The sequence below is a fragment of the Neovison vison genome, chromosome 4 (assembly GCF_020171115.1).
Source record: "Neovison vison isolate M4711 chromosome 4, ASM_NN_V1, whole genome shotgun sequence".
NCBI lineage: Eukaryota > Metazoa > Chordata > Mammalia > Carnivora > Mustelidae > Neogale > Neogale vison.
In genome coordinates this window covers 172943897-172967805 of record NC_058094.1, presented here as the reverse complement: position 1 = coordinate 172967805, position 23909 = coordinate 172943897, and the positions used below count along the sequence as shown (strand labels likewise).

At 34.5% G+C, this 23909-nt stretch overlaps 1 protein-coding gene across 2 annotated transcripts in view; it reads left to right on the top strand.

Moving 5' to 3' along the window:
• Window positions 1-23909, top strand: part of CRPPA (CDP-L-ribitol pyrophosphorylase A) — a 305237-nt gene that overhangs the window by 167531 nt on the left and 113797 nt on the right. The window contains exons 7-8 of one of the 2 annotated variants that reach the window (XM_044246136.1): window positions 3711-3803; window positions 4288-4380. In XM_044246136.1, the coding sequence (XP_044102071.1) occupies window positions 3711-3803; window positions 4288-4380 (186 nt within the window). The remainder of the gene's footprint in view (window positions 1-3710; window positions 3804-4287; window positions 4381-23909) is intronic. The other variant, XM_044246137.1, reaches the window with a different exon arrangement.

The window sequence follows — 23909 nt, the reverse complement described above, 5'->3', positions numbered from 1 at the left end:
ATTTAGCAGATGAGAATTAGAATATAACTGATATGAGGTTATTATCATAGTGGGAAACGAGATAATTACAGAGTGCTCTAAGTAGAGATTAAAGAGAATAGATGTGAATGGTGCTAAAGGCATCCAACATATGGATAGTGCTTATTTTCTAAACTAGAAGAATATTTCCTTGAAATGACTGATTCTGTAAGACCAAATGGACATAGCCTTGGGAAAAATTTAGAAATAACAACTGCCAAGTAAGCATGTGCTGATCTTGGTTAGGATTTTGAATTTCCTCATAAAGAGTTCTTCAGATAAGGACCTAGGAGCAAAAATGCAAAATCAAAACTTAAAGAAAAACTCTACCTGACCTCTTGCATCTCCACAGTATTTGCTATCCAAATACAGTGAAGCTGTGCCTATGAACTTTGGAGGGAATGCAAGTGGAATCCAAGAATATGACTGTCAGCCAAATTGTCTGTTATAAAGATGATGAGAGGAATAATAAAATACAGTGTCTACATGTATTATTTGAACTACTGATGATATCGACCAGGTTACATAATGAATGGGGAATAAGTGAACGATAAATGGAATATAAGTTTCAGGATAGGACATAATGCTTGTGGATCATGGAACAGTGACTACAAATCTGTGAGGGGGAGAGTGAACCAAATGTTTATTCCCAAACAGGCTCTTCTTGGAGTCTAAAGGCAAAAACTCAAAGAATGTAAAAATGTCAAAGTTTTATAAAAAATAAAACCAGTTACACAAACTCCTTGAAGATAAAGTTAATCACATGAAGAAGTGAATTAAAACGAAGAACTTAGAAATGGAGAAATTTTGTATAAAAAGTGTTTCGGGGTATAGATATGTCTACATTGTGGGTAATACAGTTCTAGAATAGAATTTGAATCTAGTAAATCTTGTCTGGGTAAAAACAATATAATTGACCAGAACCAGGCTTGAGGTAGAAGTTAAAATGTGCTATTTGTTTCCCTCTCATAGAAGGGGGTCAACAAATAATGACAAATGAAATGCATTGCTATTCAAAATCCCAAGTCTTAATCTTCTCCATGTTACCTTTTCTTAACATTTAGAAGCTTAGTTCTCTGGAAGTGAAAAATGATCTGAAGCTTAGCATCATCTTCGGGTTTACTCTTCTTTTTTCATTCCTAACTAGTTAAAAAAAAAAAAAAAGGCACGAAAGTCACCTCATTAGAATGCATTATTGCTTTTGTTTCTGCATCCTTTTGTCCTACTACATATGTTAATATTGTGGGAATGCTGTTTATCTAACTTTGAAGTTATTAGGTAGGTAGTGGTATTTTTGGATTTTTTAAAAATCTTTTCCAAGTTGTTTTAAGAACACAGACTATTTTTCTTGAAATGATTTTTTTCCTTTAAAAAAATTGTTGTAAGTTTAAAATACCTATTAAGTACTTGCTAAAGGTAAAAAAAGGATGTTTTTGTACTCAAGGATCTCAACCCTGTCCTTAAGAATTTTCTCCATTTCAGTACTCACAAAACTAAATATCTCTCATGTTCTCATCCTAGACCTTATTTCGGTATATGCAAAATAGTTTTTTAATCAATCATTTTTAAAAATTCAAATTTCACTCATATTTGTTGAAGTTAATAACTGATGATATGATTATCTTGTTTCACATCTGTTAAGTCAAACTTGGCAGGATCTGAGCAATTATATGGTACTTGCATGCACACATTCTTGCTAATACCTTAAGTATTAGGGTAAGACCTTTTCTCTGTGGTCAGAGGAAAGACAATTTGTTACAGCAGTAGCATTAAGAAGCATAATGACAGTGTAGCAATGACTTTCTGAATTGCAGTTTCTACAGGGAAATGCAGTTATAACTAGGTGCAGTCCCAATGGGGTGCATTAAAGAAGAATCTTGATATTGGGGAGCACTTGTATTGAGGGACTGTGAGCAAGTCAGCGCATTCTCCTCTTACAAAAGAGACATTGTCTTTATTATTCTGGAATGTCAAGCAGATCTGCCCCAGGGAGAGAGATGACTCTACCTTTATTTTCTGGAACATAAGCAAATTTGCTCCAGGAAGAGATGTATCTATCTTTGCAAATCTGCCTGCTATGCAAACATCTTTGAAAAGTCAATCTGGAGTAAATTAGCTATTAATGCCTTTTAAAATGTTTGGGTATATGAGAAACCCTTTGCAAAATTGTCTCCCTGTAATATCTGGAAGATGCGATTCCTTGAACAAACTTAATGTTGCATAATGAAATCCAGTTTCTTCCATATTTTATTATCAATATATGGCTGATGCATATGGAACTATTTTGTTAATTTTTTTAATGTTCTCTCTGAACTTTGTACTCAGTAACAACTTTATTTTTTTTTTTTAAGATTTTATTTATTTGAGAGAGAGTGAGATAGTGCGACAGAGCACAAGTGAGGAGGGGAGGGAAAAACAGTCTCCCTACTGAGCAGGGAATCCCACTTGGGACTTGACTCCAGGACCCTGGGATCAAGAGCTGAGCCGAAGGCAGATAGATGCTTAATCAGTTGAGCCACCCAGGTGCCCCTCAGTAAGAACTTTAAACTGAAAGAAAAGTCTTAAAATTCATGAGCCAACTAATTTCTAGCATTGCTAAGACCTCAAAATCGTTACTTCCCCTTCTCTAATACTATGTCAAAACTGCATAGAATTACGATGAATCCTACTTACTATGTAATGCTCTTAAAAGTACAGGGTTTAATGTTTTACTAAGTGACAAGCTTTGTATTTTAGAACTGTAGATTTGAAAGAGTTGTAAGTGTAATGCCAGTGCTAACCATGGAAATGTGACTTTCTGGGGAATTACAATAGTATAGATTTAAAAAAGTCCCTAGTTTAACAGTAAGTTTTTGTTCATATTGACATAAGAAGAAAAAAATGGAAGTTAATTAGAATATTGAGCTATATGGAATAAAAATGTTAGGAAAATTTTTCTTTTTTTAAAGGTCTTATTTGTTTGAGAGAGTTAGTGCAGGGGGAAGGAGAGGGATAGAAGGAGAAAGAATCTGACGCAGACTCACACTGAGTGGGGAGCTCTTATGAGGACTGTGTCTCACAACTCTGAGATCATTCCCTGAGCCAAAATCACAAGTTAGGTGCCCCCAATTAGGGAAATTTTTGTAATATATGTGCTATTCTAATTCTAGTCTGGGATCACCTCTAGTAGTAATCTCTTCATCTCTCACTATCATTGTCCTAGTTCAAGTCTTATTTCTCTGTCCTACACTATAATAATTTCTTAACAGCTTTTCCTGGTTCTAGTCTTTACAGGTTTAGTTACATCTATGTAACTGTGGAATTTAACATGTTTTCAGAATCATCCAACAACCCTGTCTAACCAACCTTTTAATAATTATCCATCATGTTCTGCAATACATCCTTTGAATAAGAAAAAACAGTTACTTGGTTGTCCCTGCATATATCCTGTACCTTTTTAAATTTAAAACTATTTCTTTTAGCTATATCTGTGTTTACCAAAATCGTAATCATTAGTCACGGACTAGTTCAAATGCCTTTTTCTCAGTAGCTTTATAAATTTTGCCTGAATTATGTTGTTTTTATATATGATTCTTGGCTATGTGTGTCTCTAGCAGTTTTGTGCTCATTTTTAACAGTCATTTAGGTTCTGGTTTGGTCTTCCTATCTAGTTTATAAACTCCTTTTTCTTCTTTCTTTTTTTTTCCTCCTAGCATGTAGAAGTCACGTCTGGGGCTTTGTGTCCTGCGGGCAGAGATCTTAAGCAAATCATCTTAGAGCAATGCTATAATTATGTTTGTGTGAATGTAAGTAGTGAATTTAAATGATTGAAAGCACTTGAGCCTCTGTATAAGTGTAATGTGGAAAATAATTTTTTCTTGATTCTTAATTATTTGATTTTAAGTTCTGATAGATGAGTTCTGTTATTCAGTATGTATTTGGAAGTTTTGTTTTTTAACTTTAGAAATGGAAAGTAATGTTTTCTAACAAGGTACAGAGGAGGGATAAGAGAAGAGGGTGACATTTCTTTAGACACCATTTTCAGTCAGCTGGTATGAAGCAAGTAAGATGAAACATGTTTGAATTAATGAATAGTTCAAATTTTAATAGGTAGGACCTTATGGGTATCCTTTAAAGTTTTTCAAAAAGTGAAAACTAAGCTTGGTAAATGTTTTGGATGTTTATGTGAAAGTTCTCCATTTTTTTCCCCTTTAATTTTTAATTATCCTTGGATTAACTTTTTAAATCATTTAAGAACTTGTTTTCACTTTTATTTTTCTGGTCTTTCAGGTTATGTCCTCTGATTTTGAGGAAACCCAGAGGTTACTGAACATGCTTGAAGAGAGTAATCTTTCCATTTTCTATCCTGTTGTTGTTATTTCAGTAAGTAAATTAATGCAAATATTTAAAAAAATAAATTGAAGTTGACATATGGTGTAGTATTAGTTTCAGGAATAGAATTCAGTGATTCATTACTTATATATAATACCCAGTGCTCATCCCAACAAGTGCCCTTCTTAATCCCCATCACACATTTAGCCCATCCCCACCCACTTCCCTCCATGAACCCTCAGTTTGTTCTCTGTAGTTGAATCTTTATGGTTTGCTTCCCTCTCTTTTTTATTATCATATTTTATTTTTCCTTCCCTTCCCTTAAGTTATCTGTTTTATTTCTTAAATTCCAGACATGAATGAAATCATATACTATTTGTCTTTCTCTGACTGACTTACTTTGCTTAGCATTATGCTTCTTGATCTGTCCACATTGTTGCAAATGGCAAGTCTTTTTTTTTTTTTTTTTTTTTTTAATTTGGTTGGGGAGAGCAGAGGGAGAGAGAGAATCTTAAACAGACTCCGTACCCAGCGTGGAACCTAATGCAGGGCTCAGTCTTAAAACTCTGAGTTCATTACCTGAGCTAAAAAATCAAGTTAGATGCCTAACCACCTGAGCTACCCCTAATTCATTCATTCATTCATTCATTCATTCTTTCTTTCTTTCTTTCTTTCTTTTTTCAAAGATTTTATTCATTTATTTGACAGATAGAGATCATAAGTAGGCTGAGAGGCAGGCAGAGAGAGAGAGAGGAGGAAGCAGGCTCCCCGCTGAGCAGAGAGCCCTATGTCGGGCTCCATCCCAGGACCCTGGGATCATGACCCGAGCCGAAGGCAGAGGCTTTAACCCACTGAGCCACCCCGGTGCCCCTCCCCCCATTCTTTCTGATGGATAGTAACATTCCACGTATAAATATATCAAATTTTTTTCCCAATGCAGATTTAACTCTTCATACTTAGGCTTCCTTCCTTGAAATTCAACATTTTTTTTTAAGGATTTAAAAAAAAATTTTTTTTTTATTTATTCATTTGACAGACAGAGATCACAAGTAGGCTGAGAGGCAGGCAGAAAGAGAGAGGGGGAAGTAGGTTCCCCGCTGAGCAGGGAGCCCGATGTGGGGCTCGATCCCAGGACTCTGGGATCATGACCGGAGCCGAAGGCAGAGGCTTTAACCCACTGAGCCACCCGGTGCCCCTCAACTTTTATTTTTAACAAAATTTCATCCTTGAGGAAATTTATCCAAGCCTCAAAGAAACTCTTCTTTATGGATTCTTGAGCTTCCTTACTTGCTATGACCTCTATGACCGTGTTCCAGTTTTAAAACTGTTCTTCTATTTATCACCTATTGTATCTCAACCTCTGTTCTTTGTATCTTTTCCATTAACATTTCAACTCAGTTTTCTGTTTATTCCTTTTGAGTTCTATTTTATATATCCCAGTAAGTACCAGAATTTTTCTTTTCCTTTTCTGGTGTTCTGTATTAAACTAAGGAAAAAGACAGATAAACCTCTAGTTAAGGAGTAAATGTCTCCCAGCACTACTTTGAGGATAGTACTATTATAAGTCTGTATACTATAAACATTGTAAAATATTTACTTAAGATTGGAAAGTTGTTACTACTGCATGAGTAAAATTTGTTCACCCATTCTTTTCTCATTGTATATGGACTCATGTATGTAGACTCAGTATAAGAATATTAAAGTTATTATTAAACTTCATAGGAAAATATCATTAGAATACATCTAGAATCTGTATCCTTAGGATGAACTGAAGCATTAAAAAGGTAGGGTAAGAAATTCTGCTTTTGGGGCACCTGGGTGACTCAATGGGTTAAAACCTCTGCCTTTGGCTTGGTCATGATCCCGGGGTCCTGGGATCGAGCCCCACATTGGTCTCTCTGCTCAGCGGGGAGCCTGCTTCCTCCTCTCTCTCTCTGCCTGCCTCTCTGCCTACTTGTGATCTCTATCTGTCAAATAAATAAATGAAATCTTTAAAAAATTTAAAAATGCTGCTTTCTTGGATTGACAGGCAAATAAATATGTCTGGGTTTTTGAATTGTCCTGTAAATGATCATAAAAGGTATCATGCTATTGCTTTCTGATAGTACTTGCCCCCAAATGGCTAAAAGGACATACCAGTGTTCCTAGGACTTAAAATTGAGCAGAACCAGTCAAATATTCCCCAAAGTAGTAGTTGTGTATAAAATATTATTATTCCAAAATACGTAAAAGACTTAAACTTGGATGTAAATATCTGGGGACATAATTTGCACATAATCAAGTGGAAAAATACATACATATATACATATAATGTCTGGGGGTGTAAGTGAACACTACATATGTGTGTAATTAGGAAGATGTAATAGGAAGCTCATAGACTATGGTGTGCCTACTTTGCTTTTATCTGAATTGATTTGCTCGAAGATTAAATCACACCATGGAAGGTTTATTTTTTTGTTTTGTTTTAAGTTTTGTTTTTAATGAGGCTTTTGTTAAGAAATTCTAAATTCTGAGAGTGGTCAAAGAGTTTATTTGCTTATCTGGACAGGTAGGTTTTCTTTACCAGAAAATCTAAAATGACATCAAAGTCATGGAAAAAAATACATTCATTTTTATTTTGAAGTTCTGTGATTCAGTAGTTATTGAATACATGTATTGTAAATGTTTAAAAACCTATTTGTCCCTGCTGAGCTGTAGTACAATGGTCTTTTTTTCTCTGCGAGGGTTTAACAACTTCCAGTTTCTGTCCATCTGCACAGAGGAAGACTTAGTAGGAATCAGGCAGGTGCAAAGTAAAATTGGCTTAATTAGGTATTTGTGAGGGTTTTTTCAACTGAGAGGCTAGTTAAGGTGGTCCTTTGCAGTGTGCCCATATTTCACTCTACAAGGACAAATTTTTGGAAGAAATGGGGCTGAAGTTAAGCTGGAGCATTTGTTTGGCAAACAAAAACAAAAAAAACTTGATTAGGTTTTAAGTGCCAAAAATTGGTGGATGTCTGCCATGCTGGTGAAGTCCACATTGTCTCTTATTTTCTCAAGGAGTTACAGAAAAATATTCTGGAATTACCTGTTAATTGTCATTCAGTAGTCATTTCAAAAGTACAGGTAACCTTCAACCGCATCTAGAATGTTTATCCCTTGGAGGGAGCAAAACACTTGTTGGTTTTTGGTACGCAGGTATTTAGCGTAATTAGATTTTATTTCAGGGTGTCGATTGTCTGAAGATTAACTTCTCCTTGACTTTTATGAAACTGAAATGTGTTAGTAAAGACTGACTGTAGGAAGTTTCTGTTGTCCCGAGATAAACTGACAGGTAGGATGCTTCTATTTTAAAATCTACTTAAGGGGCGCCTGAGTGGCTCAGTGGGTTAAGCCTCTGCCTTTGGCTCAGGTCATGATCTCCAGGTTCCTGGAATTGAGCCCGCATTGGGCTCTCTGCTCAGCAGGGAGCCTGCTTCCCCTCTCCCTCTGCCTGCCTCTCTGCCTACTTGTAATCTCTCTCTCTGTTAAATTAAAAAAATAAATACATAAATAAAATCTACTTAAAAGATTCACCATGGAAAGTAGAAAAATATAGGACTTTATCTACAAAAAGCAGCTGTTTATCAAAAAAAATCATCTTTTTAAAAAAGGAATATCTTTGCTTACTCTTATGAACATTGTAAGTTGTGACATGCTTCATTTCAAGTGGTCATTTTTACAAAAAATATTTTTGGACATAAGTCTTGTAAAAATATCTTTTATTGATACATTGTTCAAAATTCTCTTTGGCACTGTTACGTCATTATTCTTAGTTTTTTTATTTTAAGCAGTCTAACTTGGCCAAGTTGTCATTTGTCGATGCCGTTGAATAGGATTTAAAGTTTACCAATATTAATTTGATCAAGTTAATAAAATCCACAGTTTTGGTAGATCTAACTTAATTTTATTGTAGTTAAATCATCAGAATTGTTCAAATTTCTGTGATCAGTTAGAGACTGATAATGTTGACTGGGCTAAAATAGATGTCATTCTTAAGGTTGGCAGATACAGTTGGGTTGGGTCAATTTATGAATTTTTATTTCTGATTGAATTTATGTTTTAGGATGATATTTGTTACACTACGTAGCCTTTTAACTGTGAACCTTTGGAAACACCTAATAAGATAACAAGCATATTCTGTACTAGGAAAATGCTCCTAACTTGAAAGAAAAAAAAAAGTTTTTTTTTTTTTTAAATTAGAGACTGATTGGCAAAAAGGAATTTTAAAAATATAGGTTCTTTCTTATGTCTTTTAACAAGAAAAACCTTATAAACATGACAACCAAAGCTTTCTTTTGTTAAGCTAAATTGTGTAGGAGTCACATTTTGAGAGCCCTTTCTAATGTCATTTCTGGTGCTATTTAATCTATCATTCATTATAAGTTATCAAGGAATCAAGGTTTTATCTTGAGTTGACTAAAGTTACTGTTGGCCTTCACTTTTTCGTAGTTACCAGTAGGGGGATATACAGTTAGCACCTTCTTCAGATTGCAACTCTGAAGAGGATTTTCTGAAAGCTTTCTTTGGAATCACCTGATATAATAGCAATCAACATGGGGCATGTTCATTTCTTTATTTTCTACTCCTGTCATGTTCATTCACTGTTCAAATAGTGATGAATATTTAGAAAAACAGAGTAATATATTAAAATTGTAAAAGGTAAATTCATAGTTTCTGATCTAAAAGTCACTCCCTCCAGCCACCAAAGGTGGGGGGGAGGCTTTTACCTAAACTAAACAAGACTCAAAAGTGCTAAGAATCTGAATTATAGATTGAGTTTTTCGCTTAGTAATTAATGATCAGGGCACTGTTTTTCTCCAGCATTGGAGAAGACAATATCAGGAAGCAAAAGTATAGCTGTTTCCCAGCCAAGATTATGTAAAACCAACTGTAAAACTTATAAAAATTTCCTTTCCAGGTGCAGAAAGTGAAAGATTTTAATTTATTTGGCTCTGGCAAGGTTTGTGCAATACATCCTTTCCTACTAATATCAGATGAGAGAATGGACAGTTTATTTTTATTTTTATTTTTTTTTAAATACTTTATTTAATTATTTGACAGATAGAGATCACAAGTAGGCAAAGAGGCAGGCAGAGAGAGAGAGAGAGAGAGAGAGAGAAGCAGGCTCCCTGCTGAGCAGAGAGCCCGATGCGGGACTCGATCCCAGGACCCCGAGATCATGACCTGAGCTAAAGGCAGCAGCTCAATCCACTGAGCCACCCAGGCGCCCCTGGACAGTTTATTCTTATTTAAAGCTTATTTTTTCAATGAAAAAAGCTGTTTCATATAATAGACACCAATGAAATGTTTAACTTTTAAAAGCAGAAAGAAATTGGCAACAAACACAGTTAGAAGTTCAAAGCTGAGAAATGAAGCAAATTCTTTACTTTTATTTGATAAAATTTTTTTTTATCACTTCCTCATTACAAAATAATTTCATGGTAATTACCTGGATAATTGCATAAGAGCTCTAATTTTTTTGGCTATGTAGACAAGAATTTTATTGGTGCTTTATGAGAGATAGGAATCTTTTCATGAATTTACTTTAGTAAAAAAACATAAATTACCATATGGAATTTTAATGCTTTGAAAAACATAAATAAACCTTCATAAGTGCCTAATTTAGTTCTAGTTACTGGGAAGTAGTTTATTGACATAACAGATCAGAATATATGATCTTTAAAATACTTCAAAATGTTTAATATTTGAACATGTCAGCAAATAAAAAAATAGAAAACCACCATCCATTGACACTTGATACTTCCACATCTGGGGAAATTGTCAGTGATGTAAATTGTTTCCAGAAGTTTCCACAGCTCACCAATGGCAGAGTCAGGAACAGAATCAATCCAATGTGCAATGTATCCTATATATTGTTACTTTTATGCATTCGTGAATGTGTTAAATAATATGGAAAAAGGTTAAAAATACACATACAGACATATATGTATTTAATATTCCTTCCTAATAAAGAACAAATGACAGTTGGAAAAACATTGATTCTTTCTTTTAAGTACTAATGGTTTCTTTCTTTGCTTCACAAGGTATTGAGGCTTTACTGAACTTAAGTTATAAAAATCTGTGGTACTGTTAAATTTTTTACCAGATCCTAGACATGTATCTTTGTCACCTTTTACTTAACTGTTTATTCTGTACAGTTGCTCCTGTTTAACCCTATTACTACTAGACTGAGAAAATTCGTTTTTAGGTCACAAGTTCTTAAAAAATAAAAGAGAGCTGGCTGTTGTAATTCTCCCTGCCATCATACTGGATTTACTTTTTATTATGTATATCTTTCAGGCCCTTGGTTTGTGTTTATTTTTGAATAGATATTTTGTGTGTGTGTTTGTGTGTGTGCATACACACATGTGTGTTTAGTGGGCAAAGAATGACCAGTAGAGTTGGTCTAAATCCTTCTATTCCAGTCTTAACCATTTTGCTACTGTAGTTTTTACTTTTCCTTTAGAAAATGATTATCTTACTGTTCACTGAATTTTTTGATGTTTTGCTTAAGATGCACTAAGGTTTTCTCTTTCATGGTGTGGATAGCTTTAGTGGTAGAAATGCAGTCATTTCCATGAATTCTACAAATGTTTCCATTTGTTTTCTGGTAATAAAGTCTAATATATTTCCTGCCTAAAATAATAATAGCTCATTCCTGGTTTAAAATACCTTGAGAACCTTTTTGAAATTTTAGTCGTGAAGGGATTCATACTGAACTCCAAAATGAAGAATGATAAAGTTCTTGTACGAGATGATGAATAGAATTGTTTGTTATTACAAGTTTTAGGAGATCTTTGCTTATGGGTAAATGTTACTAGGAAGTTTTTGTTGTAGTATATTAAAATTCCCTGAGATGAATTGCATTGGGCATATAACTGATGTCATCATATCGTTCTCCTAGGATACACCTTGCAAGTTTTAAGTGATTCTTGTAATGAATTACAGTTATTTTCATATAGTGATGTTCTAACAGAATATCAAAAGGAACAAATTCTGGAGTTCTTTTTCTAGTTTAATGAGTTAATTTTTCTTGATTAAGCACAGAGCTTGAAATTACTATTTATTTTCCTAATTTGGGAAGTCCACTGAATTCAGTCAGATGAACAAATTGTTTATGAATTTTTTTGCTGGTGCTTTCCATCTAAATCAGTTCCTTAAATGTAACACGAAATGCACAGGAACCAAATAATGAAGCTAGTCTTATTTGTTAGACAGCTTACATTAACTTTAGGCCTAGGAAAGGAGTTGAGCAATTTTGATCATTCACTTTTTCAAAAAATAAACCTGGGGATTTCTCCTACTAGCTTTTTGTTTGTTTGTTTTGTATACTGGATTCTATTTTATTATTTTTTTAAAGATTTTATTTATTTATTTATTTGTCAGAGAGAGAAAGAGAGAGAGAGAGAGCACGCGCAAGTGCACAAGCAGGCAGAGTGGCAGGCAGAGGCTGCAGAGAAGTGCAGAGAAGCAGGCTCCCTGCCGAGCAAGGAGCCTGATGTGGGGTTCAATCCCAGGACCCTGGAATCATGACCTGAGCCGAAGGCAGTGGCTTAACTGACTGAGCCACCCAGGCGTCCCTGGATTCTATTTTAAATAAGGGCCTTTAGCTCAATTGTGTTATGCTACTTCTTTACAAAAAGGGAACCAAATATGTTTTCACTATCATTTATTTTACAGTTACGTGTCATACTTTATATGTATTATGTTGACTTCTTGTATGGGTTAAAGTCAGGCTTGATATATATATATATTAAGATATATATATATATAAAGATTTTATTTATTTATTTTTTTGAGATAGAGAACATGAGTAGAGGAGAAGGACAGAGGAAAAGGGAGAAGCTGATTTCCCACTGAGCAGGGAGCTGGACATGGGACTTAATCCTAAGACCCCGAGATCATAACCTGAGCTGAAGGCATGTGTTTAACCAACTAAGCCACCCACGTGCCCTTGGGCTTAGTATATTTTTATTATACTATTTTACAAGATTGTATTTGTTGTAGAAAATTATATTGTTACAAAGGTGATATTTAGTACAAATATTTGACTATTGTTTTAAGTTTTAGGAGATCTTTGGCATAGTAAGGATGATATGCCTGGAATGGGGTTCAAGGTATAAGGAGTAGGTCTGAAAATAATAAGCGTCTATTTATCTTAATGTCTCTGAGCTTTAATTCAGAATCTTTATCTGAAAACAGAGTGGGATGCCCTTAAAGCCATTTAAGTGACTTCTCTTTCTAAAAATATTTTCTATGTTAGAACATGTTGTCAAGGCCTTTTGCTGTTGTATAACCCATAATGCATGTGCCTTATGTACAAGTATAGGAGAGCAGTTCTGGTTATAGCAGTCATATTAAAAATGAATCAGGTGGTATAGAATTCCTACCTTGAGCCATTTTGAAGAATTTTTTTTGAATTTTTTTTTCAGTGTACCAGTATTCATTGTTTATGCACCACACCCAGTGTTCCATGCAATACATGCCCTCCACAATACCTACCACCAGGCTCACCCCACTTCCGACCCTCCCCTTATTTCAAGATTTCTGGCTTATTGATTGATTGCTTGATTCTTCTATTTGCACCTGTCCCTTTCTTTCTTACCTTCTTTTTGTAGTCCCCTTTTTATTTGGTTACATCTAAATCTTTCCTTTTTGCAGTTATTCTCCCCCGCCTTTTTTTTTAAATCTCTTTAAAAAACACTTGCAAGATTGCAAGATTAGTCTTCCCTTCATTTCAAAGAATCTTTCCATTTATGTCTATCCCAGATCCTGCCTTCTGAGAATGATTCCTTAATCATTAAAGCTCCAGTGCATCATCTTTCCTATTCACGTTAAACTTATCTTAGGTGCAACATACTTAATGCTTTAGAGTGAACTATCCTATTATCTTCATTACCTAACTGATGACTTAATATAGATAAATATAACATTTGTTGAACATCTGTGTGACAAACATCTTGATGTATATATATGCTATTTATTACTGTAATTTTTTTAAAAACTGCATCTTTAAAAGAGTGTTCCAGATTATCATACTCTATTGGTAAGGAAATACTTTTATTTTCTTTCATAGATGAAGGGTTTTCAATAACATAAGTTTAATCCAATGGCCAGTGTTAGCTTGGGAAGTGATCCTCAGCCTGGGAGTTGACAGCATATCTTGGTCATTGTTCTTTTCATTCACCACCTCAAAGTTGAGAGTTTTAACTACATCTCTTTGAAAAAAGGACAGAAATGGGGGCACCTGGGTGGCTCAGTCAGTTTAGCATCTGATTCTTGATTTTGTGTCAAGTCATGATTCCAGGTTTGTGAGATGGGCCCCTGCATAAGTTCTTATGGTTCTCTCTCTCTCCCTCCCTCCACCCTTCCCCCTTCCTCTCTTAAAAAGAAAATAAAAAGGGGCAGAAAAGCCTATGCTAGGTAATCAGAAGAGATCTTGAAGGATATGAGCAGAGTCTGAAATTGGGAAGACTGAGCAGGTCCACATCTTTTAAGAGTAGGGAGAATAGCATTTCTCTATGGCCAGAGTAGCACATGGAATAGTCAGCATTAGAAAGCTGGTGGATCTGAAACAGACTGGACCACACACTGGGTAGGAAAAGGTCAATGTGGGCCTTGCAAGTTTGGATTCTAGGAAGCAGCCCTGCTCAGTAGAAACTGATGTGAGAACATTTGCATTTACATTCTGGATACAGCACAGAGAATAGATGAAAGTGACCAGAGAGTTTCCTTGAAGCATTTGGTTTAGTTAGGAGGCTATCACAGTAGTCCAAGAAATAATGATGGTATCTGGGACTAGGGTTGTTTTAGAGTGACTGGGCAGGAATTGTTGGAATCGAAATATATTTAAAAAGTAGAAACACAAAGAATTTGTTCTTGATTTAATGAGAGAGAGGAGGTATAATCTCAAATTTTATATCTTGTGAAACTGAAGGAATGGCTATAAGATATGGGACATTAGAGAAGGATCTTTCTGGTTTGTTTCTGAAGGTTGAGTTAGGCAAATGATTATTGCAGATTTGTTCACCTGGATAATGAAAAAGATTCATATTAAAAAGCTTTTTATTCGTGTGTGTGTGTGCGCGCGCACGCGCGCATATGGACACACAGAATCTCTTATCATAAAGCCAACTCGGAAAGTCAAGCTACGTTCTTCCACGGCTTCCTTAATTCTTGAGTTTTAATAGAATTCCAGTTAAAGGCATAATTTTAAAAAACCCTTCATATTACAATGTTTTTGCCAAGTCTTACATAGATTTGTATAATGGATCATGTTGTTTTATGAAATCTTTCCTGTACCACCATTTCATACTATGCAAAGAAAAACAGAATTGAGAGAGCCAAATCCTAAGCTCTAGACCACCAGGGAGCATCAAAAAACACAACTGAAAACAAAAACAAAGATCAAAACCTTGTTCATGGATTGAAGCATTAATAGGCAGGAAGATGGTAAGAATATTATCAGGCCTAAATGCTATTCCTTTAGGATAAAAATTTATAGCCACCTAAAAATAGATTACTTAAGCACTTTCCTGGAAAGGCTGGATTGTTTTTTTATAAAGTATAGAGAGGTGTTGGAATCAGTGCAAAAAGCTTTTTCATCCAAACATGCTTTGGCTTGAACCCTGCTTGCAGTTAAGTTTGTATGTGATACTTTTGGAAAGTATAGTATGATTAAATTTTCAGGCAGCAGAGGTTTTATTGTATGGGATTTTGAAGCTTATACTTGACCTAAATGCTGGGATACTTGATTCACTAGTGCCTGCTCAGGTGGAATGCAGCTAGTATTGCCAAGAGAATCCTTGTGCTGGCATTGGAAAACTCTTACTTGGAAATGACTGGACTGGTTAGTCACCTGCATGTTTCTTTTAAGTACTTCGAGTATTGTGCCATTCTTCGATTTTTTGAGAGAGAATTACAGATTCCAGTTTTTTAGTTTACTCTTTTTATGGTAATGACTGAGTTCTGGATTTTTGCCCAACCAGTGAGAACTGTGATCTTGTGTGTTTTGCTCTTCCCATTTCTAAGAAATGGAACTCCCACTACATTTATAATCCTCAGACCCTCTTCTGCCCCTGAAAATGTGGCCTGCTAATTCTTATTATTAGTATAATTATGTTAATGTTGGTAATAACAGACACTTAACTGACTGCTTGAAATAATGAATCACGATTCTTTCCTTTTAATATAAATGATCCCATTTAATCCTTACAGCAATCCTGAGAGTTGAGTATGGTACATGTCATTATCCCTGTGCTTATTTTACTTTACCAAATGATGTTTTGTTTTTAGAGATGTCAATACTTGCCCCCCTTGAGTAATAGAGACCTAAGTTGTTGAAGAAGAAAAGGATCTGAAAAACCACTCAGTAGGATGCTCTTACTTTATAGGAGATGATTGATGTCATTTTCTGTGCCTGCATTGAGATAAGTTTTTGTATTAGGGGTTGGCAAAGTTTTCTTATACAAAGCCAGATACTAAAAATGGTAGGCTTTTTGAGCCAATATGGTCTTTGTTACAACTCCTGGACTCTGCTGTTCTAGTGCAAAAGTAGTCATAGATGAGATGGAGAGGATAGAGTGTGTTTGTGTTCCAGGAGAAGTTGGTTTACACAAAAAGGCAGGAGGCTGGATTGGCCCCATGGACTGTAGTTTCCTAGACTTTGGTTGAGCTTCTCAATTCTAAAGTGTTTGCCACTGTTAATTAGTATCTTTACCTAAAATACATGTTAGGTGTTTCTTTAGTAGGCATATACTCTCGGGATCATCGAGTCTCCTGCATTAAAGCATCACTCATGTGCCAATTCATATGTTTTTATCTCCAGTCTTCATCATTCTTCTCAGTTTTGAGAGGAAGTGTTCAAGTTCATGATGTTTAAAAAAAAAAAAAAAATTGGAATGTATTGTCCTCCCTCCAAGAGCTGGGTCCCTCCCCACAGTCTCTTTTTTGTTTCAGTCTGACCTCGTCATTGCTACCATGACAGATTTTGCTGATTGCTAATGAAGAGGTACTCTCTCTATCAAAACCTTCTGGAGGCTTCTCATCCCCTTACTGGACAAAGCTCAGTAAGAGCATAAAGACTTGGTCTCAACTGGTTTTTCTTGCTTTTATCACCCTGCTTTTCATTGCCTCACCACACAGTTGGCCTTCTGCTGAGGAACTTTTGTAACCTGTGTGCCATATTGTTTGACAGACGTATGTTGATTCTGATGAGTTTTTTGACCCAAAACACCATTTTTCTAGTGTTTCTCCTGCCTTAGAATTTTAGTGATCATATTTCTTCTTGGAATCCTTCCTTAACACTCCTGTGCTCAGAGTCTTTTCCGAACGAGCATGTATAGACATTCAGAAATGTTTATTGATTTGAACTCGCCTTGGCATTTCTAGTCATGATGTCTCCTACTCCATCCTGTTGCAGTGTTGCCTACCATAAACAGATGCTCTGTGGTGACTTGCCGGAATGAGGGTGGCTAGGTATGCATCTCAAGGAATAGCTATGTTTTCTTAAGGAGAATAATACTACATCTATCTGAGTTTTTAGGTATTACTTACTATGTGTGAATTTAAACTATGAGTTTTATGATCTTGATTTATGTTATCCTTCTTTTTAGTGTAGTTGAATTTTTTCATGTTATCTTTTTAGAAAAATTGTGTTTCCATTCAGCAAGTATAATTGTTTAATTTACATACATGTTTTTAGATTTTGTGAATCATATCTTTATTCTTCATGTTTGGAAGCACATCTTATTGTGTCTAAGACTGATTATGTCTTAAGTTATTTTCTAGATTTATGCTAGAAAGTAGCATTAACCTTTGAAGTGTTGCTCATTCCTAAGAGGAAATCTATTTTTTCTCTTAAAAATTGAATTTGGGGAGTAAGTCTCCAACATTTTTGGAGGAGACTTACCTTTTATATTTATGTAATTTTACGTGGCTTACTAATATATTAAGCAAATTTTAAAATACGTGTTTATGATCATTAATTTTATTTTTTGGTTCATATGGATAGCATTGCCCTATAAGTTTAAAAATAAATACTAAGTTATTTGATGAAGACAAAAGTTTGAAAGCAAAGATTATGGATTATAGTTGGCAATTTCTTTTCCTAGTCTATTTCTGCATTTTATTTGGATTGTGTGATACACTGATTGACTTCCTAGATAACTATAATGTTAACAGTTGAACTAGGGTTTTTTCTTAGAATCGATCTTCTTCAGTTAAACGAATCCATAAGCCTTTTAAGTAAAAAGTTTGTGCACCTGTCATAAATATAAAATTGAAGAAAAAGTTACCTTCAAACCTGTAATAAATGTTAAGATTGCAGTATATCAGTAGAATGAAGTATTTCACTCATTCTTCGGTATTTCTCAGTTTATTCTTAATCCATGTTGAAAGCATGTGCCAAGCAGATGTTTCTAGCTCCCCCTGGCCATTTAGTTGAGCCCAGTACACATATACACTGTGAGGGTGTACCTCCTTGTACCATTCTGTGTTTACAGACTTGCATAGGCCTGAATTTGGAAAAAATACACCGTGTCTTTCATCTTAGGCATTATATTTTTCATTTCTAGAAGTTTGTGTCCTTTTTACCCTTTATATTTTCTATTCCCCTAGTTAACTTTTGAATAAATGATAAACAGTTATGGTACCCATTTTAATATCCTTGTCTGCTAATTGGCACATTGATACCAGCTCTGAGTTAATTTCAAGTGATGTATTTATCTCCTTTTTATGGGTACTTTCCTGGTGCTTTTATGCCTGAAACAGTGTGTGTGTGTGTGTGTGTGTGTTTAAAGTGTGCTGTGTGGATTTTTAGTTTTCACCTAACTTGGAAAATTTTCCAGCTATATTGCTTTTTGTTCTTTACATTTAACTGGGAACTCCAATTAATCTGTATTTTAGATTGTTTGAAGTTGATTCATATCTCACTAATGTTCTGTTTATTTTTCTTTTTTTCTGTTTCATTTTAAATAGTTGCTATCATTATACTTTTAAATTCACTGATCTTCAACAATGTCTAGTCTGCTGTTAAGCCCCTCCAGTGTATTTTTGAAAAATATCAGATGATGATATTTTCATCTTTATAAGTTAGGTATAGGATTCTTTTACATTTTCTTTTTTCCTACTAACACATACATTCTTTCCTGGAGCATTGTGAACAATGGAACATAGTTGTAAATTTGTTTTAATGTCCTTTTTCATTCTAATAAATGTGTCATTCATGAGTTGGTTTTGATAGGTTTTTCTTCCTATGGGTCATATTTTTCTGCTTTTTTGGACATTTTATATATTTTGATTAGCTGTTAGAATTTGTGAACTTTACCTTGTTGGGTATTGTTTATTTTTTTATTACTGTGAATATTTTTTAGCTTTTTTCCTGGGACATGGTTGGAAACTGTTTGATCCTTTTAGGCATTGTTGCTGAGATTTTTAGATCAGACTAATTAGTGTATTTATGTAGGTCTTATATTCTTCACAACTGAAGCGAAACACTTCTTAGTATTTTACCTAATGCCCTGCAAATTATGAAACCTTCTATCCTGGCTCATGGCTCCCACCATTATTCCTGACCTGGGGTGTGCATCAGGCACCGTTCTATCTAGTCTCCTCCATTGAATTTTTCCCTCACCTCAGCTTGTTTTTATTCTCAAATGCATGCACTGATCAGTATTCTGCTGAATATGGGAGAGAGTTAGCCTGATAATCACCAGCCTTCTCACTCTTCATACCTCTTTCCTCTCTGGAATTTTGCCTTGTGAACCCTACCCACCTAGGCTTTGAAACCCACATAGCCATCTCTCCTTTCAGTGTGCCATGGCCTGGAAACCGTTTTAAGGAAGTAAATTGCTGCAGACATAGGGCTCATCCCATCTGTTCTCATCCTTCAGAGCTGTCCCTTGTTGCCAGGTGTGTCATGTCTTGAAAATCTTAGTTTGGTTTAGTTTGTGTACTTAACTTACTTGTTTGAAGGGGAAAGGTAAGTCTGATCCCTTTTACTCCTACTTAGGCAGAAATAGAAGCTGGAACCATCTCAGTTTAAGAGTATTATGTTCATACATTCATACTGATCCACATTTTCTGAAATATATGTAAATAAGAAAAAGCTCAGTCAGTTTTAGGTCAGACTCTATATTAATTTTGTATATGAGAGATAATTTTTCTAGCATTTTTAATTGTAGGATTTAAACTAGTAACTTAACATTTAGTCAGGAAAAAAAATCCTTTTTATTACACAGACACATAAGTTAATGACCAAAACAATTAATGAGATATATGATGAGCATGATATTTTACAAGTTTCTTTTGTTCCAGGCAAGTACAGCCTATTAGTACTTTCTGCAATGATGAAATAATGTTTGATTGCTGTATTCATGTCTATGGTAGCTACTAGCTACCTGTTGCTATGGGCACTTGAAGTATATCTACTGCATTTTCAGTTTTATTTGAATTTAATAATTTTGAATTTAAATGTAAATAGTCACATATAGCTAGTGGCTACTTTAGTAGACATTGCAGTTTTAGACTATGTTTTATTTGATCCGCCTTTATAATGGATCAGTTCTATTTTTTTTTTTTTTAAGATTTATATATTTATCCTTTGTGGGGAAGGGAATGTGCAGAGGAAGGAGAAAGAGTCTTAAGCAGACTTCTGCATTGAGCCCAGAGCCTGACATGGGGCTTGATCCCATGACCCTGAGATCATGACCTGAGCTGAAGACTCATTCTGATGGTTAAGCAGCTGAGCCACCCAGGTGGCCCAGGTCAGTTCTCTTACATGATGTAGCTTCCTGGAAAAAAAATGTTCTCAGAAAGAAAAGGTTACTTACCTCTATATTTTAATAAAAAATAGTCCATAGGAAAGCACCATTGATCTTCTAATTTGTTATTGGAAGAATTGTAATCGGAATTTTTGAGAATTGCATTTTCCTCTGAGGCTGATTTTTTTGTTTTGTTTTGTTTTTTTGAGGCTGATGTTTTTAAGTTCCCTTAAATTAGCACAGTCTTTCTGTATCCTTTATATAATTAACATAAGCTTAACATTATCAAATAATTCAAAAGCAATTTTGATAAGACCATAATTTCCTGTTGCTTTTCTTTATTACAGTATGAATTTCCTATTCCTGAAGTTAAAAAAAGCATTAATTGCTAAAATTATTAAAGTATTTTTGCCATACTTAATAAAAGACATAGGATGACTCTGTGGAGGCTATGCTAATATGTTTTATGTATATCATATACCTGCATTTGATCCCCTTGATCATGATTTGAATACTTTTTGTTTTTATCATATAGTATTCAAAATACCTTATCTCCTGAAAATGTTTATTGTTTTTGCCTGTTGAAGCATATTAAAAATGTCAAGAATCACTTGAAAAAGTAGGTTTATAAAAATAGAACAAATGTTTATAAATTTAAATGGACTTTGTAGTGGTTAGCATTTATTTGTGAACTCCAAAGATACTCATTATTTATTTTTTAAATATACCATGTAATGCTTATTTAAATCACCTGCCTGCAGACAACCTTGATAATAATTATAGATTGTTGGTTAATATGTAATAAGCTTGATCATGTAAAATAAAATTTTGACAAGTCATTAAAATATATAAAGAGGATCATGCTAAACTTAGTGAATAGCCACATACCTGGTTTTTGTAACTTACTTTAGTGATTTAAATAATACTGGTTTAACAAGTCAGTGCTTCATATTAATCATTGTGCTTGCTGTTACCTTTTGATTCTAAAATTTGTTATAGATGGTACAGAAGTTAATTGAAAAGATATATAATGTTTCAGGTAATTGTCCCATAATACAACAGTGGCAGATTTCTATTTCTAAAGGAGAAATACCTTGTGAAATCAGAAGAAAAAGATCATTTCTAAGCATGTTCTCAAACTATGTTAGGTTTTCCTACTGCCTGTTTAAAAATGTGAAGTTCTCGTTTTGTTACTTTTTGATCTTTTACATAAGGATCTGAAACAAAATGGGTATACAAGTATGACATTTGTCTTGATACTATAAAACTTAATTACTTTTTAATTCTTTGAATCAATAAAAATGTGTAAATCTTTTCTATGGCTAATATTTTAATGTGAAATATTCTTTATTTACTACTTTGGTTAAATGCCCTCATTTCTCAACCTAATAGTTTTGCTGGTATTTTAAGATTTATAGATGAGTTGTTAAACATGTGCTCTGAATTTTCATGATAGCTTACAACTTTTAATGAGCTTCTATTCATCAGAATTAGACATTGAATTGCTTGACGGTGTTAATTTAAATTTGTTCCAAAATAGGGCGCCTGGGTGGCTCAGTTGGTTAAACATCTGCCCTTTGGCTGAGGTCATGATCTCAGCATCCTGGGATCTAGTCCCGAGTCCCTGGTCAGACTCCCTGCTCAGTGGGGGCGTCTGCTTCTTCATCTCTTTGCCCCTCATCCCATTCATGCTTGTTCACACTTTCTTTTATTAATAAATCGAATCTTAAAAAAAAAAAAAACTTGTTGCAAAATGAAATGATTCAACATTAAAAGTTCCTTTTTCTTTTGAAAAGCACAGTAAAAAATGAAAATACAGTTCATTAATTTTCATTAATAGAATCTATGTACTTCATAAATAGTTGAGGTGAGATGGAAGTTTCTCTAAAGTTATTTTTTATTATTAATTATTTTTATTAACATTTAATGTGTTATTTGTCCCAGGGGTACAGGTCTGTGAATCATCAGGCTTACACAATTCATAGCACTCACCATAGCACATACCCTCCCCAGTGTCTCCATCCTCTCCATACCCCCATCCTCCCAGCAACCCTCAGTTTGTTTTGTGAGATTGAGAGTCTCTTATGGTTTGTCTCCCTCCCGATACCTTCTTGTTTCATTTTTTCTTTCCCTTACCCCCGAGGTCCCCACCCTGCCTCTCAAATTCCTCATATCAGAGAGATCATATAATTGTCTTTCTCTGATTGACTTATTTCACTCAGCACAATACCCTCTACTTCCAACCACGTTGTTGCAAATGGAAACATTTCACTTCTTTTGATGGCTGCATAGTATTCCATGCATGCTCTTACTTTGATCTGTTTAATATTGACCATTTTCATCTTTTGTTATCTCCCTGTATTTCTTTTGAAAAACGGTGTTGTGAGATGCTGGACCTGAGTCACACAATTTACTTTTCTGTATAGATAGGTAAATAATTTTGCAGTATCTGTTGTGTGGATTCAGAGAGTCTCTGGTCTATCTACCAATTATTTCTAATTTATTATTTGATAAAAACCATAACTTTGATTTTGACCATCCTTCCTTCCACTTTGTGGGCATTAAACAGTGCATATTTCTATATATACTGGAGCTTCAAAAATTGACTTCTTATTCAAATAAACAAAGACTATGTTTCCTCTCCTACCACAGTTCTTGATTCCCTTCTCTGGCCTGTTAACATGGGTTCTGGAATGAGGCAGAAGTGTTAAATGTGGGGTTGTGGAACATTCCTGAGGTTTTAAAGAATATTGTACTTGATATTAATTATTGTCCTTTAATTAATGTACCTGTCCCCAGAGACAAATGAAAAATTACATATTAAAGTATGAAAAATTAATTGTAATTCATCTGGGGCCAAGGATATATTAAATGGTTACTAGACAAATATAAAGCATGTGTAGAACTGAATGTAGAAGACATGAGGCACAGAGGAGCATTTTCCAAACTCTGAGTGCCAGAAACCTTGCCCACCCACAAAGCCATGAAGCTACCCATATGTTAAATGTTGAAGCAGTTTACTAGTTTATAGGAGTTAATTTACTATGTTAGAAAAAAATAAAATGAGAAATTCTTTTGGGTAGGAAGATATTCTTACCTTTTTTTAATGTATGCATGGAAAAAAACCACTAGAAATGACATCCTAAGGAGGAAATACTGTAACGATAATTTACAAGTAGTGAATGAGTGAACAGTTCAAAAAGAGATCAAAGAATACCTACTTGATGCAGCTATAAGCAAATCTGCAGTTCTCAACCTAGATGAGATGTTTTGCTACATTTCAGTGGATACAAGACTGTCCATGTTGTAAGTTTGTTTTATTAAGGCAAAAACATTTACATTTCTCTTGAGCTATCATGATCGTTTTGTAATCCTCTCCTGTAGTTATATAAACCTGCCCTGTCTTAAAATTAAAATTGATTGCTTTATTGTACCAACTGAATTATTTTCTTGGAACTCATAAGTAACTGGTACATTTTAGAAGTTCAAATATTAGTATGCAATGTAAAGTATATGCTTAAGTTTCATGGTATTGGTATTAGGAAATATACCTTCTGAAGTGTTTCTTCTGTGTTGGCTCAGTGTAAGATCATTATTTTCTGTCCTTTTTAACAAACAAAACACAGATTCAGCACATTTTATCTCTTGAGCCTTCTCATTCCAATATAGTTTATTCTTGTTGAGAGTTTTAGTTCTACCACTTTTAAGCTCCCAAAGTTATTATTCATTTTAGGCTCTCTTTAGGATACTTTTTAAGGAAAATTGACAAATGAGCACCGGCTCCTAGCTTCGACTTTG